The following is a 20699-nucleotide window of genomic DNA, read 5'->3' as shown; positions in this document are numbered from 1 at the left end:
AAAATAATTTCGTCTCGACTTGGAACCAGAGAATTGTGCCTGGTAGATTTACTGTCCAAGGATAAGAATAAGAACTTCTATTCGGGAAAATAGAATTATTATTGAACGAGCCACATCAACGAGGAGACCAACGTAGAGCTATGTACAACGTTATCGTATAAAATTAACCGCTAGGCGTGCTACGTTCTAATAAAATAAATTATATGTACACACTTATTGTTTGGGATGAAAAGGGATGCAGTGCGTGCTCGTCGTCATTCGAGAGGAGTCGTCGCACTGCTAAAACGAAAGCCTTCAAAGTATATCCCTCGTCTTACAAGCTAACTAAATGTTCTTTCGGATCCATTAAGTCTGCCCCACAGAAAAAGTGAACCTAAACCCATTGATTAATTTGAAATTTTCCTCGGAGCAAGGTACATAAAGTAGCTCGGTCTAAGTTAAAAAGCTAGCACTAAATATTAAAATCGAGACTTAATGGATCAAAGGAACATCGATTGGCAATCGTAGAACCGATTAATATTCATAATAGATGTCCGATTATTATACTAAGGGTGACGATTCGGTTTTCTCATAAAACTGGAACCACACAGCTCAGGAGCTATCGATCTCTGAGCTGTCTTGAGCATTGCTTGTACTATTGTCGTGATTTTTGTACGCCGAGAAGAACGCTAGAGCTTTCATCAGCTGATAGCTCTTGCTTATGGGAATGTTGCTGTCGTACAGGCTCTTCGAGGACTTGCAGTCGACGTAGAACCACCAGTTGCATTTGAGGATCGTTTGGTCGAACAACGTCGATTCTGGGCAGAGGAAGCTCTTCATGATCAGTCCCTCGTCCGTCAGCGCGCAGACGTGGAACACCTATGCACACACGAATAAAGATAACACTAAAATAGACAAATTTATATTCCAAATCCAAAGTCTGATTACGAACATTCACACCACTAATTAATCGAGAATTTTATAATTCCACGGGCGCGTAACCGATTTGAATTTAATAAACTCGACAGAAATGATGTTTTACCATGCAACCAAGATCCTCGTCAGCGTAGAGCCCTGGGAAATGTTTCTGATCGCCGCAGTAGAAGCTTGTGTCTGGAAGATCTACGCGACTGGCGAAATTGTCGTCAAAGTTCTTGTCGTAACCCACTGGATAGTATTCGCGTGGGGCGTTCATCACTTTAGTGGCTCCAGGATTGTACTTACTGAAACATGATGAAAGAATGTTTCAAAAGAATAAAGCGTGAAAAGCTGCAGGACCTTGACAATCGCCTTCTGCTCTTCTTACAAGGATTATAATGTAAAAAGTCTACGAAACAATGATTTTCCTATTACTTTTTAGGAGGCAGCATGGTTGTTGTCGTGGTGCTTGTCGTGCTCGTTGGTCCCTGCTGTTTTCGCAAAAGTTGCTGTTGTCTGAGTAGAATGGCTGCTTCTAAAGCTTCGAGGGTAATATTACTGGCCTCTGCAAGAGCTTTCAGGGACGTCTCCATCCCTTGAATAGGCGCCAGAGATGGCAATTTCGATGGCAATGATTGTCGTTTCTCGTTCTGCTGTTGTGGTAATGCTTGACTTGACTCCGCTGAGATAGGGTGGAGAGAAAGTAAGGTCATCTCGTTGACGGAGGAAGCAGCTTCGTCCCCCGGTAGAGGCAGCTGAAAATTAATAAAATTCACGAAGATTGTTAAGTGGCTTTCAAGGATTTAACAAATTATTCAAAGTCAACCTGAGACCTACCAATCACAAGAAAATTAAACGAAGAATCTGCGCTCTAAGAACGGAGACACATACTCATTTTGCAGGCAAGAGCTTTTAATCTATTAACATTATTAAAGGAAAATCGATTACTTGAGTGAAATCATCTTTCGACACTTCGTTATCCGCATCTTCCAGGATAGTAGGGTTGTTACTGATTCTGTCCGTCAGCTGCGAGGACGATTGTGGCATGGAGATGAAGGGTGGCAACCCACCACCCGGAGACATCGGTTTCGAGATAGCTTCCGGCTCCACTATGCTCCCAGCTGGTGGGATCGCAGCGACAATGTTGGGCAGTTTTCCCGGCATTGCAGATGCGACGGCGACCATCTGTGGTGTCTATAAAATAAACGTCGCGAAATGAACATTAGTAGAATGTTCATATAGAAAATTAAAAATTTAAAAAAAAACCTACGACGATGTAAGCTAAACTTAACAATTAAAAAATAAAACACAGTGCTCTAAAAAGAGTGAAATAATAAATAATAATGTTTGGATAATGTGTTTACACTAGAACTTTACATGATATATTTTTGTCGATTTATAATTAATTAACAGCCGTGGTGAGTGACCTACCGCCTTACCTAGTCCTTACCTAAACGTGAGATCACGCATCACGGCTGTTAATTAATTATAAATCGACAAAAATATATCATGTAAAGTTCTAGTGCAAACACATTGTCCAAACAATATTATTTATTATTTCACTCTTTTTAGAGGAATGTGTTTAATAGGCCCCCGAATATTATAGCATTACAATAGTTGGAACGGCTTAGGAAGATTTAATTTCTTTAGAATATACAGCCCTGCAGTTCAGTTTTTTTTTGCTATTCTACTGCAGCGCCGCCTAATGCCATAAAATATGTTTAAGAACCAGCCGTTAAACGACACCTAACAAAAGCAAAAAACCGCATGAAGATCGGTCTAGTAGTTTTGGAGAAAAATGGGAACAGACACCACCACAGAAAAATGATAAAACCTCTTACCCTAAACGCATATACCTTCTCCGTTCGTTCGTGAGTAAAAAATATCGCAATGAAATGTAACGCAATTACCTGATCCCTCTTCACTGGCATCGTCATTATCTGTTGATGTCTCTTCTGTTGCTGAGCCAGCAATTGCTGTTGCTTCTGTTGCTGCTGGATCTTCTGTAACTGCTGCTGTCTCATAGCTTCCTGCTGCTGCTGTCTCATAGCTTCCTGCTGCTGCAGTCGTTGCTGCTTCAGCATCTGCAACGCGAAAGTCTCCTGCTGCAGCCTCTGCTGTTGCTTCTGCTTCGCTTCCTGCTGAATCAGCTGCTGCTGCTGCCTCAATAGATCCTGTTGAGTCGCTGATAAAGCCGGCGCTGGTATGGTCCTGAGTACTGTGGAATTCTGCTGCACAACAAGTTTCTGACGTTCTGGTTGCTGAGCCATCGGACGTGCTGCACCAGGTGGCAATGGTTTGAAAGGAGGCACCACTTGTCGAGTGTTTTGGCCCAGTTTTCTAACTTCGTCTCGATTAGTGGGCTGAAACAGAGTCGGTAGATTTATTAGAATAATTGTCTAATAAAAAACTGCGAAGCGGGAAGGAATAATTCCCGATCATAGTTGATATAAAATTGTGAATAAATATCTTTCTCTGTTGATTTTTAATTAGCATGAACAGCTAGGAAAGTGATTCTGATTGCGCAATATGCAATTAGAATAGATCCTAGGGGGCACCATGCATATTACACGTTGCACTTTGCAAGTTGACCTTAACGAGCATGCACGTGTGCAAGAAATTCTAAAGCCTTGGCCTAATTTGTGCCCTTTTCGTTTTTATGTTTCTATGACGCTTCGGCTTATGTATCGTTTGCATTGTGGCGTGTGAATGTGAACCTTGCACTAGGCTGTGGCCAACAATATAATGTGTTATATTGTTACAGAAATTTCTGCGCGAAAAGAGCTGTATCGACATTCACGCACTAGTTACGGCAAGGTCGATTCTCAAGTCTAATCGACCTTCCTTCGCGGTAATGGAGAAGAAATTAGTTCGAACCTGCAGGAACCGAATAATTACTGAAGAGAAGAAAGGGCACGGCTGGATCAGTATAAATTTCCGTATGAAAAATTTATGGAAAAGAAATAAGATTTCAATCGTTTACTAAACGTTTCACGTTTGAATTTCACATTAGAGGAATTCTCTCGTTTAATTTTAATCTTTGATCTAAACCTGCACTTCTATGTAATCTGAACTATAATTTCTGCTTAACTCCAGTGACGCACTTACTGAAAGCGTAAGGCTAGATGTAGTTCACGATTATGCCAGGAAACGCATCCTACAGTTTCAGCCGTAATACAAGCAATTAACGCAATGAAAAAACAAAGGAGGACATCTTGTCACTGCGGGAATTGCGATGAAATTTTTTCAACGTGCACTTCTAGTTTCTTACTCGTCTATCATAGACTTTCCTTGATCTACTTTTTATGAGATGGATTTCTATATAGCCACGGATCTCAATGAACAGATCAGGAGAAGTGAAGATATCATTTATTCGAAGATGAAATCGAATAATCGATGCTCTATGCTTTGGCATTTGTGTCAATATTGCGTACAGAAATCTTCATTTGTTTTTTAAATAATTAAAATTTTTACCGCGCCAGCGATTGACGGTACATTTCGCCTGTTCGCTTGTGTGGATCTTCTTTTGACCTCTTCCACGTTTGACAGAGATTGACTGAAGCCTAGTTCATCGCCGACGGAAAACCCTGAAAATAATAATAGACAATGTAGTATTAATTCAAGTTCGATAAGCGAAACAATAAATGCTTACTTAGGAATACCTATTACTTAATATTGGCTCAATATTGCATATTCACGCGTGTGAAGACATATAGAAAAATCGATAGCGTATCCTTCCTTGACGAATAATAGCATGTTTCTCGTGTAATTTTTTATACCAGACACGATGATGAAGAGTATACATCCGTTAATGAAAGGAAATCAGTGTAGATCTGTACACACACTGTTTTGACAAAAGCGCAGTATTAAAGAGCTAAATTATGGACCTATACTACTTTCAGGATACGATTGCAATTAAATACTTGTTGTCATGAAGCCGATTGCTAGGAATAATTTCATCATTCTATTAGACTTTTCGCACTACAAAATTATACCCAATTTCCTCGAAAATTTCCTATCCATTCATCACGATGAACATCGTCGTCTATTCGTCACTTAATTAACGCAATGTAAATTTTGTGATGTATTAATTTAGTATTAAGAATGATCCCGATTTAGAGGACACGCTTATTTAATCTGCCCGACGTTCTTTGAAGTCCCAATTGTAGTAGATTGTAGTAGACATCTTCTGTGACATAGTTTTTATCTAATATTCTAACACTCGTTACTTGCTCATTGCGACACATGGATAGCTCAGAAGCGACTTTTCTCTTTCACTGTAACATAAATTCACTTCGCTAAAGAAACACATTTTCGCTCTGAATTACGCATGCAACAAGTGCCGCTGGTCAGGAAGGGTCAGAAACCAGTAGAGATCCGCCAGATAAAGGTTCAGAAGCAACCTCGAAGCGCGAACCGAAGAAAGTTAAGCAACCTGGTGTTGCGTAAGAACCAACGCCAGTTTTTGCGCTGTTCTGCAAACGTGGGGATTTTACGTGTGTTTTTACGAATGGATTCATTCAGTCCCTTTGACTCGGTTAAGTTGTACACGGTTAATGCAAATTAGAGCTTTCACAGACGGTGTCGTCTTTTACGAGAGTATTACTAACATGTGGGCCGGGTCGAGGTAGCGGAATAATGAATAGTTCTGTTCTTTAGCGACTCTTGCTCGCAAAAGTGCGATCGAAGTGGGTTAGGAAGAAGCACCTGCTTTTCAACCTGAAACCTCGGTCACCTCGAATCTCATTATGCAGTGTTCCGCGCGATTAATTACGATCCTCGAGTCATGCTGATTCACTTTCTGCATCGTCTCACGCCGAGAGGGATAGATCTCGTTTCATGGCGTCAATCAGGCGCGTGATCTTCGATCTACTATATTGAATCAGTGGAGATTTATTCGGTTACGCTGATCTTCGAGGATTGGAAACTGGCGTGAATATTTCGACCTCAGTTTTTCATCTATTTTTAAAATCTCTTTACGAATTCTGCTTCTGCGTTTCGAGTTAGCCAATCACATTTTGTGACATTCGATGATGCGTTAGTAAACGGTTTTAGTATACCGAAGTAAGTATTGATTAAGAATCTTTATATCAGGATTTCATGCAGCAACGAATAGTATTCACTTTTCTCTTGTTCGAGGCACTATATTATTATTTCGTTTCATTAAATCAGGTCACCGCGCAGTAGATGCACGTAGCAATGGAAAGTATGTTATTAACAAATACTTGCGAGAAACGTGACCACTTCATCTCGCTCGATAACTTCGATATTATTCGAAGAAATATAATCGACTTGGACGATCAGGAAATGTACGATTCACTGAAAGACAAAAATTCTACATCGCACTTAGGTACTTAATATTACTTCCCAGCACTTCCACCCTGTTTGCAATGAAAGAAAGCAACAGAAAGATAATTGAAGAGTCTTTGTAGAAAGCACTCTAAGTGCCAAAAATCAAATTCCATACCATAGTATTACCATTGGCACGTAGAAGATTCTTCGATACATTCTTTTTTTTTTAATTTTGACACTTACAGTGTTTTCTATCAGGACTCTTCAATTCCTCCACCTTACAATTAGTGAAACTACACTCTCCCCATTACACACACTTTTAATATTACAGTAGTATACAGAGGGCCTAGGTTCAAAGATTACTAAACCAATTGTTATTAGTAGCACACCGCGTATTTACATTTAACTCGTAACTTACAAAGCACGCAGGGACAACTTCTAAGATTTCAATTCATATCTGAAATCTTATTCTAGATCGAATCATGCTCTCTCTCTCTCTCTCTCTTAAAAGAAACGCGTGTTACGTGTATACCCTTGGAAACGTCGCTGGGCTTAGAATAATTGATACGTCAGAAATGTTGCGATTGCTCTGATCGGCGCTTATTTCGACTCACCCAGCCCGACGTAGCCTTTGACACCTCCAAGATTTCGTACTCGAAAGAGGCCAGACTTTTTGAAGGCGCAGTTAAGCGCAAAACCAAAGTCCGACTCAAACACGCATGTCCCTAGTGTCTCCCGCCACGTGCATCCTGCAACCAAACCGGAACAAAAGAACACCATGGATCCCTGCTCTGATCCAACCGATTTCAGCGCGTCGCGTCGATCGCCATCAACTCTTTGCTTTCCATCGTAACGCATAGCCTGCGCCGTTTGATTAAAAATCGATTGTCCCCCGTGAGATTCAACCGTGAATTCTTACATCGATCTATTAGAAAATTAAGAAACATCGGAAGTCACGAACGGAAGGCAAACGTAACGGGAGTCGATTAATTAATTGTTATAGTAGAAAGGAAACCATCGCGGTTGATGCACAGGGTACGTCCCTAGGAATGGTAAAATACTTTTAGAGAAAGTCTATATTTTTTAAACCGGATTTTCAGCATACGAACGCCGAGTTGACCTCATAGGAACTCCATCACGATGGAAAGTCACAGTTTTCGTTGCTTTGAGCTGGATCAGTTGACAGGGTCTTAATCATAAGCGATCTGAACTAACGTTACTGTTGGTCGGGTGATGTTTGATTTCACCAGGATGTGACTTCTAAATTTGAGGTAACTTATGCAGGGGCCTTTAATCCTTCATCGACAATCTGTGCTATTGATCCTTTATGTCTGTGAACGTTGTGTGTGCTCGTGGAGTCGATGATTCATGAACGATCTCATTCGATTAGGTGGGATGAATGCCTGACGAAGTAGAAAGACCTTGATCGCGTATCGTAGCGAAAGAAATTAACATTGATCGTTTCTTTAGTTTCGGTCGTCTTTGCTTTAAAGAATTGTTGCGATTATTTTCCAAAGACTAACATATTGGTCCGTTATTTCTAAATACTTTGACTTACAATTTTCATATTTCTGAATCTTTTAACTTTTGAGTGATAATTGTACATTCGTAATACTTATACAATCATGCTATATATAGTCTGCATCTAGAAATGTAAATTTTGATACGGTGAACTTTGTAGTTGAAAAAACAGTTGCGGTAAAAAAGCAATTTTTTTCTAAAAATTCGTAAAGGCTGAAAATACTGTTTTATGATAGTATTACTCATGTATCAAAGCTAATGAAAGAAATCTTATGGATACATAATATCAGGTCTTAATATCATTACTTCAGAAATATTCCCACCATTAGTTGTACTTTATATTCCAGCCATAATCTACCATATTCATACCACATCGGCAGAAGATTTCTACTATTCCCCGTCAAATTATCCCAATCGACAGGAATAATCACACTTTCCTAAAAAAAAAGCGCGAAATCTTCCTTTATTTGCGGTTTCCAAGAATATAATAGGAGAAACTGCATTCAAGCCGCGAGGAGTCTTCAAACAAAGATTGTGTACACTTCAGCGTGCAAATTACACTTTGTGTTCCATACGACTAATTAACAATTCGCACCACGCTTTTTAGAACGAAAACTGTGCCGATTCCCTACAGAATTCTTGAGCAATTATTGACAGTTACCAAAATTCAATAGTTGCTCGTCCCCTGCAATTCTATTTGCGTGTGAAACTAATAGACGAGCCTTGTGGGAATGTAATCCACGTCCAGTTCCTATACGTTCTATCGAAAAATATCAAAGAATGTCCAAAAGTTTGTGCAAGGTACGGCTGGAATTTGTGCCCGATGAAGATTTGCCGGATCTTAGGCGTGCCATTGGGCCACAGCCTACTGACCCACTTGAAAAGTCGAGTGAACCTTACTACCACGTTGAACGACCACCAACGGTTACACGTATTCCAAAATCAGTTCCGCATCTCGAGTACGGGCACTTCCTCCCTTCCACTGCAGAAGACAGAAAGTCGCGATGTCCTGAGGATCTTGTCGAGCAACATTAGGGGACGACCAATTACTGACAAAACTACTGACGAGGCTCCCTGTTTCTTTCATTCCTCTTCGTTTCATTATTCTTTTAATAATTCTTCTTCACGCTCTAGATAATGGACCTGCTACCACTACACCATTGTCTGATCAACGCTGTGTTGAATTACACAACAAAATATGAAACAACGAATCGCGTCAACTTAACCAGGTTAATCACGATAATTAGTTTCTTTCTTAGTCTTCTTAGTTTCTAGTCCTGCTGAAATCTTGTCGGATGTCTCAATATTGCTATAAACGTGCCAGCGTGTAGAATGTCCTGGGTTTTGTGTAAAAAGTACGGGTTATTGCTGTAGTTGCGACATGCTTTCGAAAAATTAAGAAATCTGCCGGAGTCAGTAGCTAGTTGATTTTGTCTATAAAATTAAGATGCTTGTGAAGGTGTTTTACAATTTACAGGATTAATGAAACGACTTGGGTAGAGGACATGTGTATCCTCGTAGCTTAGGACGCGTAGAAATTTTATTACGTGTGAAATTCGAACGCGGTGAAATTTTCAAGGGAGAAAATTTCACGCAGCAGAGCTCGACTCATTCGTTGGCCGAGTTATCGAGAAAGAGCGCCTCGGTTATAGTTACTGAGAACTCGAAGAGCATCGTGTTATGCATTTCGCACGCCTCTTTGGACACCGTTTCACTTTTAACAACGCTTCTTTCATCTTTCAGATGTTTGATATTAATACAAAACGAACCGTTTCACTTGCCAGCAAACCTTTCCCGCAGAAAAGTTTCAATTGACGATGAAAATTCACCGAACAAGTCTAAAAATTCTGAATTCTGGCTTTTCAACGCTAATTACAAAAAGAGATTGCAATATAAGAAAGTTGAATAGAAGTCTAACACCTTGTGCTAAATTCTGCACAGCCGCGTCCTCTTTTTTCCCTATCATATTCCAGCACGGGGTCGAAGAACACGCTTGTTCACACAGTGAATTTGCATTCGATGAATATCATGGCTCACCTATGTGACGCGCAACTTCTTAAGGGGGGAGCCCTACTTAGGACGCTAGGAATAAGGTGATCCTTGGGAATTTTTTTCTAAGAAACTGTTCAGCGGATCTTTTCCAAACTTTCAGGGTATTTTAGTTCACATTCAAACAATAAAAATTAATTTTTTCGTTACACAGTGTTCGGTAGAAATGGAGATATGTGAACACGTTCGTAGGGACTCGCGCGCCAGAGATACAAATTTGCCTTCCCTGAAATAAAGAAACCAAGGATTTTCTTCCGATATGCTTTGCAGAATGTCACAGAGAGAATCGCATGGAAATATTTCGCAAGACGTGGGGGTAATCGCGTTGCAGGAATTTTGTTGCTGTTCGTATTTTTCTCCTTGTCCGCTGAATTAGTCGTATCCTGGCTTTTTCGAAATATCCTCTGCAATAAAGACCTGCGTGCACGTCGATCAACCCGCTAATACGCGCAGCAGATGAAATAACTATATATTATGGCACGAGGAGAGTTTTGGTGCACGTTATGTAATGCTGGAAACACATGAAACATTTCCTGATATCTATCGATAAATGGGGAAGAAGATAATTTCGCTGAATCATTCGGATAGCTCTAATTCAGAATTGCAAAGAATATAGGGTGGTTTTAAATAGAAGAACGGTGTATATAGTTATTCCACAAACGAAAGTAGAAAGAGAGATAGAGGTGTTACGCAATGCAATGGAATCCTGAATCGTAGAATTTGCTTCACAATCCATTTGACTGATTTATTTGGCTATGGAATTCATCTAAGTTCGAAGAGCCCGACTAGTCCAGGATCTTAATCTGTGCTTAGATCGAGGACGCTAACTTTTTGCGATACAAATCTCAAGGATACTTTCGCTGCTCATCTTGGAATTCACCTAATGTAACCGAGTCACGCCATAATTGGGCAGAAGCAAACACCGGTGCCGTCAACGGAGGTAAATTCACTTTTCTTCGTTTAGAGGAGCTCGTGATCTAAGGCGAACCGACGTAACGATGCCCGTAGCCGAGCGAACTCGTGCAACACTTTCTCAGAGACGGCCTTTACCTTTACCTTGAGCACGGCATTCCCTCGAAGTTACTTTCCGTATTGTTGCTCTCGAGTAATTTACAAATTGGCAGCCGTCTAATTGGGTTCTTTACCCAGGGGCATAATATTCGCGCATCGACCTTGAATTTTAAAATCTAAGCTTGAACGGTGCTTAGTTTCCTCTCCTGATGTTGGATTTATTTTCTTAATGTTGCGTGGACGAATTAGGAAATTTCTATTATACGAGTGAAATTAGAAAAGACGCTTCTAATTGTTGAATAAAGATTTTCAGTCCAGAGAGACGAATAAAGTTCAACTCCGTAGCAGCTGACGTTGATGTTTCTAGGATACAGTAGTAATGAAATTAAGTGGCGACGAGCCAATGAATATCCGAAGATCGCCTGCAATGGAACGTTGGAGGGAGCAACATAGGTAGCTGGTCAAAGCTTGGTAGAAAGTAACCAGTCAGATACGAAGTGTTCACATAGACCCGTTGCTGACCCGATTCCCCAAATAACCGAACCGTCGAAATCGAGTGACCATCATCCCGCAGAATCGGTATCTGAATCATTTCTGAAAGAAGCCGATATTACGTTATCGAATATTCAACATTCATCGATTCAAGCCAAAATATGTAAACGCGGAATCTTTATCACCCATAATGACCACCGGCCGAGAGTGGCACAAGGGCAGTCGAATAATTTTTATATTTATTAGTATAAAGGGCAATTTGAGAAAATTATTGCGTAATTAAATTGCACGTATATATGTATCCCCATCAAGGTCGGCTTAGCAATCTACGTTAACAAGGCAATTTTAATCTTTTAAATGTTTTACTTTTCTGCCTACGAGACCTCCAACGACTCCCATTCTTAAGGTCGCATTTCCATCAGTGCCCAAGTAATTATCCCTAAAACGCGACGAGAAAGTTATTGTTTCGATGAACACGGAGAAAGTTTCTTTAAGATTGTCACTGGTTTACGCACAGCATTCGAGTTGACGCGATAATAACGAGCCTATTACATCCTGCCAACGAAAAGATTCGTAAGAGCAGTAGAAGCCTCCGTGGCACGAAACACCTCGTTCCTTCGACCCATATTTCCCCATTATATCGTCGCGTATTACACGGGGGACTGCTTGAAAAGTCGAAAATATGTAATTACCGTCGACGTCTATGCACGTTCGGATCAATTTCAATCTCCTTTCTCGACCGTGCTCGTAATTGGCGAGTCTCAACTGCAATTGCTTACTTTCGTCGAGGACCTGTTCTATTTCTCCACCTCCTTCGTTATTTCTTCTTTCTTTGCGCATTTCTTTCGATCCTGGACATTTTAATCAAATGAAAACCGACACTTTTGCACTTTCTAGCTCGTACCGACGCGTATGATCGGCTTCACTGTTACTTTTTCTGTTCGACGAGTCTTGCTCTAGTCGAGACGCGCGCTCGTCGAACGCGTTATTGCACATCGTTACCGCGCGCCGTTCTCTGCGGCAGAGTTAGCGTTTTACGAGAAACGCTCGTTCTGCGCGGATATAAACGCTGTAGACGGATGAATTTAAGTGAGGAAAATTTCCTTTCAGCTGTCTATGTTCGTTTGACATTAAGGGGGGATTCTCGACGAACAGCGCCAAAAGTAACTGATATTTAAGAATTTTTTTTTTAAAAACTGTTGGTCATATTGAATTAAACTTATTTGGGATATAACGAGGCATCTTTAAACTCGCAGAAAATCTTTTTTTTTATGTCGATCCTTCTTATTATTTATTAATTATTGTGGAATCTTGTCCACCTCATCGACGAATTAATTTTAGAAACTTTGAACTCTTATTCAAAATTATATGCTTCCTAGTGCTATCGTTGGTCAATTCCTTACCCATATAGAAAATAGAGTTTCTACTGTTAGCATATCTACACAAGCCGAATAAATTTCAATGTCCCTTGTTTTATAACTTATTTACATACGTATGTACATCTCTGAAATCGTATATCGTTTAAAGTACTACTTTTATGTTATTAATTCTTATAACAGTGGGATATGAGAAGAGGAAGATTTATATACTTTTGACAGACCCTCTCGAAAGTGGAACAAGACTGTTCGAAACAAGATATTCCGCGAAGCAACAAAAGTACTGTGCCCATAATTCTTGTAACATGGCGATGCAACACACACGCGTGGTCACGCTCAAGTCACCGCGAAGAAAACCGTAAAATTAGGGGAAAATTACTTTTACTGAGCCGCGAACGAGCATGGAACATGGGAGACGCACTTTAGAGATGTAACCTGGTCCTATAGCTTTCGATATTTACAAAGATTTCAGCTCTAATCGCGAAAAACGGTAGCGTCTACCCTAGAGAAGGGCTACGCCATTAGTAATCGCAAGAAGAATGATAATTATTTGAAGATCGTATACCGAAAGTCCAGTAATAGGTTTAGATCGAGCGATAGGAAGATATGAGTGGTAAGATCCAGTGTAGTCAGTCGAAATAAGTCGAGGCTCGATAGCACAGAATACAATATGCTTTGATACAAGGCGAAAATTATGGAAGAAGGCCCAAAAACCTGCAAGTTACCCAAGAAGAATATTGTAAGATACCCTGGCAACCAGTTTCCAATACATAATCACTTTGGATCCAATGCCCAGTGGAGCAATAAAAGTAATATCATTCGACGTAATGAAATTCGTTTCTTCTTTCGCAAAACGCCTCGTGGTAAAGTATCAGTGATCTATATATTGGACGCTGGTATTTGAAAATCGACAGAATAGTGTATTAAATAACGCAGCGACGCAGTTTTTGCACACGCCTCAGATCACAAACCGATTTCGATTTCGTAAACTAATTGCAAGGCGTTTATCATAAGATGTTACGCAACACATCGTAGATTCCATTGGACCGCATTTTTTTGAATCGAGGCTTGTCACTGACACGTCGATACCCGTGTGTCGACGATAAAATGCAATCCCATCAGTGAACGAAGTAAATATCCACGCATGAATGTCCAAGTATTAGCTACGCACTTGCCAATAAAGGCTGAGTAATTTAGTCGAGTAGCGAGTAATTTGGTACTTTTTCGTGTGCGAACACTAAAATTTAGTCGAGTAGTTTAGTAATTTACCATTGTTTTACTAAACTACTTGGCTAAATTTTAGTGTTCACACTGCCAGTTTAAATCTGTGCCCGAGAGATCGAAAAAGAAGCGAACGCGCCAGACACCTTTTTTTATTTGTCAAAACAATACTTTCACCCTGGTTTCGTGTCCAGGATTTAACGGTCCACGTTGAAGTTAGCCACGTTGTATCGTTACGAAACGCTGCACCAATTGCATTCATCATCGACCACAGTCATCGTTTCGAACTGCATTATGCTGGACTTTCTCCGAGAGATTTAAAATTTCTGGATCAATCGCAGCCGCAGACTCTAACGATTTAACCGAACGATCCTGTCAATCACAGAATCGCCGGCGAACGTGTTTGTGATCTAGAAGCTGCGTTTCCACGAACAAATGCAGAATACCACCGTACGTACCGACGACTACGAAAAGGAACAAGGTTGTGGCGATCTTCATACTCGTCGATCCAGCTTTGGTTATCAGAGGTGCTTAGAAAGTCGGCGATCCTTTCGAAACGTTCACTCAGAGATGTTTCCTTTTCGTCGAGGAACTTTTTCCGTGGCAAGGGAGACGAGGTTCCCTAAACGCAGGCAGGCCTGCCCGAGAAATCCTTTGTCGCGGAGCAGTGGGACGAGACACCTGCGAAAACGTCCTTACGAGCCGCTGGTGAACGTGATACTCGGCGATCGACAGATAAAAAGGTGCGACAGGTTGTCCGTTCCCGTGAACACTAATACAGCATGGATATGTTCTTCGAAGGCGAGCACGCGGGGCACTTTCAGACCCCATCTGGTTTCCAGGGACGGCTGAAACTTGGCTCCACTTTCAAGACCCCCTCCCTTCCCTCTCTCCCAGCAACGTTTTATTAGTACACTCTGCTCTATTAGTATATTCTACTACAAGCATGTGTGCGCACGCTTGGTATTTTATTCATGCAAAATCACCTATCCCGCAGAATTAAATTGAATACTCGTAGCTGGCGCTTGCTCAATACTTAACTCATAAATTAATGAATATAGAAGAATCGTGATGCAATTCGCTCGTGTAGATAAACTTTTACCCTCTGAACCCTTAGGGGGACAATTTTTTTTCCTATTTAGAATCAGTGTATGCTGCTCCGTTTGGAATCGATTATTCTTTTTATGAAATTCACAGAGTGGGAGCGTTATATCGTTCAGCTCTTTCTGTATCTATAATTTGAAAGAATATTAGTTCAGTTTTACATCTGATTTTTCAATGCGTCATTGAATTGTTAGAGGTGCGAAACGAACTCTGGCGAAGAAGAAGAAAGTTCAAGAAAGAGCCGCCTTGTAAGGACGCTTTGGGCAAAGAAGACGTGAGACGGTCCTGTTCAGCCCCACCAGAGCTGCAACAAGAACGGCCTGTTCACCGCACAGGTTCGATACGTGAACGTCGAAGCGGCTGTGAGTAAAATCCTGTCGAGGCGTCGGTGACCCACTCGGACGAAACGATAACGGGATCGTCGTGCGTTCATTCAGAGCCGAGCGAATTGATCGACCTGTACGGATGATCGACGAGTTTTTTTCAAGTAGGTCTTTACAAACATTCGATAAACGACATTATCCATCAAGACGCTACTCTTCCTGACGCGTCCCCAGAAGAACCACTGTAGGACTGCTAGGAACGAGAAAAAAGGATTTTGGTGGGTGGCAAGTAAATCATTCTTAATTAAATAGTGACTCGTCGTTGCACATTTTTCAAACTGATTGTCGATTCACACTCAGCCCTGCAATTTAAATGACGTTAAATTAAAAGAGAAATATATTTCTGCAATGTTTGCTCGACATCCAAAAGCAGTTATTCAGAAGAATGTAGATTTTAGATTTTTGTGTGTATAAAATGTTGAAATTAAAAGTTAATTTTCCGAATTCTCCTTTCTAATTTTTCATCTACCAAGATTCTTACCGATTTTAGACTTTTGTGTGTATAAATTGTTGAAATTAAAAGCTCATCTTCTGAATCCTTTTTTCTAAGTTTTTATCTATCAAGATTTTTACCGACTTTAGACTTTTGTGCGTATAAAATGGTGAAATTAAAAGTTTATTTTCTGAATCCTTTTATTCTAAGTTTTTATCTACTAAGATTGTTACTGATTGCTCGATTTCAGAGCACGAACGGCGTGACGTAACAGCGCATTCCTTCGCACCGATTTTACAGTGAAATCGCGCCTTTTACTCCGCGGAGCCGTGTTAAAAAGCCAGGTCAATTTGCTCTTCATTTCCTCAAATTGCAGATGTTTACTTAAATAACAACGTTTGGAATAACGAAAGTATGCTTAAATTTTGTAAGAAAGCACGTATATACGTGGGCACTTTCATTTAAACGGATGGCTAGTTTGATTCTAAAAGGTACTATTATGCACTTGACCATGCGACTGCTGAGAGTAGGTCAAGGTTTAATGGCTGCATTTCTACCTACGTTGATTTCTTTAAATAATTCAATCGAATGAATTTGATCCTTTATCTGTGTTAATTGACGAATATTAAAATGCAATGGCTCACTGATATGCCTGCAATATTAGACGTCTTTAACTAATTCTCTCGCTTTCCCTCTTATTTCTTCTTGCCTTTGTCACTTCCTTCTGGAGTCCCATGTACCAACTTTCTAGTTCCCTTGCAGTGACACTAAACTTTTTGAGTTCACAGTGAAACTGCATAGAAACTGTGATGCTGCTCTTTTCTCTTGGAAAAACTCTCTTCTTGTCACATTGCTTCACTGTCGTTGGCAAGTGTGCACATAATTACTGAATTATTTCCTATTAATCATCGCTAGAACCCTTTGAAGGCTTCCCGATTTAAATATCCTCCACTGATTTAAATATCCCCAGTAATTTCTTTTAGTCTCAAATTCTATCATCTCAATTTTCGCGTTATCACCATCCTGGTCATTGCGTATCACAGTATCTGTAGAATATAGGGAATAGTGAAAACTTGTACCCTAATTACTAGTGGTAAGATGCCATTGTAGGAGACAGTTATTGCCATTGGAAGCAGACAGGTGTGGAAAGATTGACACCCTTACAGAAATGATCCTAATGAACGCTGACAGTAAATTTTAACATGGCAGCTATGGTACTCTGCAAGATAATCTTTCGATCAGTGAAACAGCTTTTAGACTTAGTATTCTCAGTAACTTAACTGTATCGATTCAGATGCAACAGAATATTTAGAAACTTAAAACGAAAAAAGAAACAAATGATAGAATAAGCCAAAGACAGTGAACTAACTAAATCTATTATTAGACTTCCGAAGAAAAGTTTAAATCTGTCGCTGATCTTTGTGATACAAACCATTGGGGATTTAAATTTATTTATGTATATATTATTGATTTCTGTACGATATCGTCTAGGACTAACGGAACGATTCCCCGAAATGTTAGTTCATTGGAATCCACTGCCTTGGGCTGTGGAAAATTTCCGCCCTCTTTAAATTTTTCCACTGACAGCAACAATATTCTTCAAGGGATAAAAACACTTAAGAAATTGTTTCTTCATTAGATTCTCCAGTAAAAGGAACATGATCCAAAAGTACGTCGCAATTACAACGTCCACAGGTAGATCGATCACTTGGTGTTCTAATTTTATCCGTAGCTTTTAATCGACATCAGGAATGTAGAGTATCTCATCATTCATTGTAATTTGATTTGGGGAGAACTCGTGTAATAATTTGAATGCACGAAATTTACATACAACTTTAGAAAACTTATTGCGGAAGCTAATTTATTGCGACCCATTTTTTAGACGATAAAGTTTGTCGCTTTGAATAGTCGCTTGTTTACTAATTCTTAAATTTGTAACAAAAGGCCATCTTCTTCCAACTACTAAATGGTAATTTAAAAATGTGTCAGATGATACACTATCTATTTTACAAGGAATTTCGTTTAATTTTTCGCCTGACCGATCAGCTGTTGAGAACATATTCTTCATTCAAATAAAACATTGATAAGCTCGTAGAAACACAAATTGCTTCCTTATGACACGATGAACTAATTATTAATTAACCATTCCTCTCCACCAACCATAAAACTGTACGTTTATCACGAAGTTGTAAGCCAGGATCGTTTACTTATCATACAGCCGATAAAATATACTATTTTAAAGAATAATCAACCATCCCCATCTTGAAAGTTCAAAGGTTACCGCCATTAAGTCCTCTCCACCCTAAAATACGAACACCGTTTCGTCCTCTGACATTATCACCCTGTTCTCCGACTGTCCACCGTAATTTACACACCCTGGTCATTCTTGATTTAAATAAAACAACATTCCGAAACCTTTTAATTGCAATAGAATTCTACATTACGCACTACAAAACTCAGCGAACTAAATGAATCACTTATAACTTTAAAAACTAACCCTAATCGCCCGTAATTATTATGTTTCAGCTATCGATAACACCATTAATTAAACATTCGCGGCACGCATCGCAAGCAGCACGCTCGTTACTCGAAAATGGCGCCCGTCAGGCTCGAATTATTTAAATGAATTTCCTGATTATAGTTTCCGTATTACCCATTGTATGTTTATAGCAATCCATCTACAGATAAGCCTTCGTTATAAGCGTCGCATTCTTCTGCCCCATGAATGCAGATAACACGCGTTTTGCATTCGAGAGGATGATCTGCGATCGGGCCGCATCGAAAATAGCCGCCAGCGATTCCAACGCCTCAATTTCTGCCGTTCATCGTGGATGTTCCTTCCGATACAATCGTTGAAATTACGGGAAGTGGTCGTCATGCCGCAGCGGGTGCTCCATACGCGCGCAATTATCCCATCAATTGATTCTATGGGTTTCAGTGGAACGCGTTCCCGGAAAAGAAGGCGAGGAAAATGTGCTGACGGGCTTCGACGAGTAAATTATAATTGCCCTGCAAATTCGCCGTTTTCGTTCTCGACGAGGCCCGCTTCGCTTCGGCGAGTAATAATATTGAATTCGCAGCCCGCTGATTCGAGACGGAGAAAATTCATCTTGATTCCCGTTTCATCTTGCATCTGGTTATTCGTATTACATGGCGCCAACTTGTATTTTCACGACGAATGGAATTACGGTTGCAGCTCGCAGCAATCTTGTAAATCGTTTCCACAATATCGTTCGTTTGATGCGAATAACATTCGCTCTGCAGAAAGGAAGAATTTAATAGAAATTCCACCTCTGATTATCTCAACCAAAGTAGAAATAATAGCAGAAGATTGCAAGTGGAAATAATGACCGAGGGATTCGTTGCTAAGGAAAATTTGAAATAAGTTGCGATCTGACCTGTAATCGATCTTCCACGGTCTCGCTTTGGTGGCGGCTTTCCGCGGCCAATTTAATCGCTGTAATTCCTTTGCATAACGCTCGAGCCAGTTTCCAAGAGCAGACGATCCTGTCCTGCATGCGGTTCTTCGTCGTTAGTGCGGGAAAGATGAAGCTTTTGGTTAATGATTACAACACTGCCTCCTCTGTTCGAGGTTTAATTAACTCTGGCTCACTCGGTATTCAAATATGAGAACTGCGATCCGTCATTTCGTAGCGAAACATTGGGTGAAAAACGTTTTCCCCATAAGTGAATGGAAGCTCGTGTGGATGCAGTGGAATCAATGGAGAAATTGTTCAGGTGAATTTTTTTTACTAATTTGCTTGATTGACTGGTCGATATAAGGCGGAAGGCGAGAACGTAAGCGCGCGAAGTGTGCGGACGTTGGTCACATAATAACGTTCCGAGAAATCGATCCTTGCTATGCCGTAATAGTAATATTTATCTTAGTTTAAGTTTTGTGTGTGGTGTCCCGCAGTAAATTGGATAAAAAGGACATCAATTATCGGTCGTCTCGCGGGCACATAATAGTTCGTTCACCTCGGGACAATTCACTGGCGACCACGTGGCGACCTCTATGCAGCGACACAAATTGCATACGACCTGCTTTCTATCGATATTTTTTTCTCTCCTCGACGCTCTTCCCCGTTTTGGTGGGCGACACCACGTGGACAAAATTGTGCTATGAAAATTGTGAAAAGTCTATTAAAATAAGCATAAGTTATTGAAATTAACGCGACTCTCCAAATTCTGCGAAAGTGGAGCAGTGAATGTTATGTAAAATCAGCTAACAGACGTTATTGTTTCAGTATCATTGAGATACTGGAATGTATACGATGTCCTTTAGGCCAGCTATTAATTAGAAATATTATATAAAGCTATTTTATCCAATTTCGCGTAAATATGAAAATAAAGGGACAAAAGATAGAAACCTTTGAAAAGAACTGTTGCTTATCATGTCGCCACCACTGGATTCGTTCGAAATCTTGGCTAATCCATGCGAAGTTCATCGCCATTCCTTGATAGAACCCCTGTCCGCTGTGTCCTGCATCCTTGAGAGGACTGTGCTTGCTCAGCGCACGCAACGAGCCTTTATTGTGTCGTGCTTAAAATTATTTATTGATGCGAATGGCTAACGTGCCGCCTTGTATACGAAAAGTATATGTACGATGCATTATTTATAACTATCTGCATGCCGAGGAAATAATGCTGCGTTTATCCTTAGGCTCATGTTCACGCGCTCGCAAATTAGCCGCCAATTTTTAGAATCTTATCTGCTAGACTGGACATAAATTACGCGTCAATTTATTGTCACGTTGAGATCAATAATTGTAACCGTGCATTTATTCCAAGGCATTATAAGACATTGAACAGTCTGATCCTCGAGAAATTCAAGGTGAATTCAACTTCTACAATTTTAAAATAAAACTATTCATCTTGGAATTTGAATAGACTAGTCGGAGGATATTTAGTGTCCACAAT

At 40.2% G+C, this 20699-nt stretch overlaps 1 protein-coding gene across 2 annotated transcripts; it reads right to left on the bottom strand.

The window, feature by feature from the left end:
- Window positions 1–71: 71 nt before the first annotated feature.
- Mtg (mind the gap) lies at window positions 72–14861 on the bottom strand. Of its 2 annotated transcripts, XM_076811754.1 has the most exons (8): window positions 14318–14860; window positions 6804–6938; window positions 4372–4484; window positions 2808–3260; window positions 1846–2091; window positions 1333–1652; window positions 1022–1202; window positions 72–858 (listed from the first exon to the last, which is right to left on the bottom strand). In XM_076811754.1, the coding sequence occupies exons 1-8, from the start codon at window positions 14355–14357 to the stop codon at window positions 592–594; spliced, it is 1755 nt and encodes a 584-aa protein (XP_076667869.1). In that variant the 5' UTR covers window positions 14358–14860; the 3' UTR covers window positions 72–591. The 2 variants fall into 2 exon arrangements, with proteins under 2 accessions (XP_076667869.1, XP_076667870.1); XM_076811755.1 differs by lacking the exon at window positions 6804–6938 and having other exon boundaries at window positions 14318–14861.
- Between the last annotated feature and the right edge of the window lie 5838 nt (window positions 14862–20699).

This window comes from Andrena cerasifolii, chromosome 5, assembly GCF_050908995.1.
Source record: "Andrena cerasifolii isolate SP2316 chromosome 5, iyAndCera1_principal, whole genome shotgun sequence".
Taxonomy (NCBI): Eukaryota; Metazoa; Arthropoda; class Insecta; order Hymenoptera; family Andrenidae; genus Andrena; species Andrena cerasifolii.
Note: the sequence above shows the minus strand (reverse complement) of the source record. Positions and strands in the feature narration are given on the sequence as shown.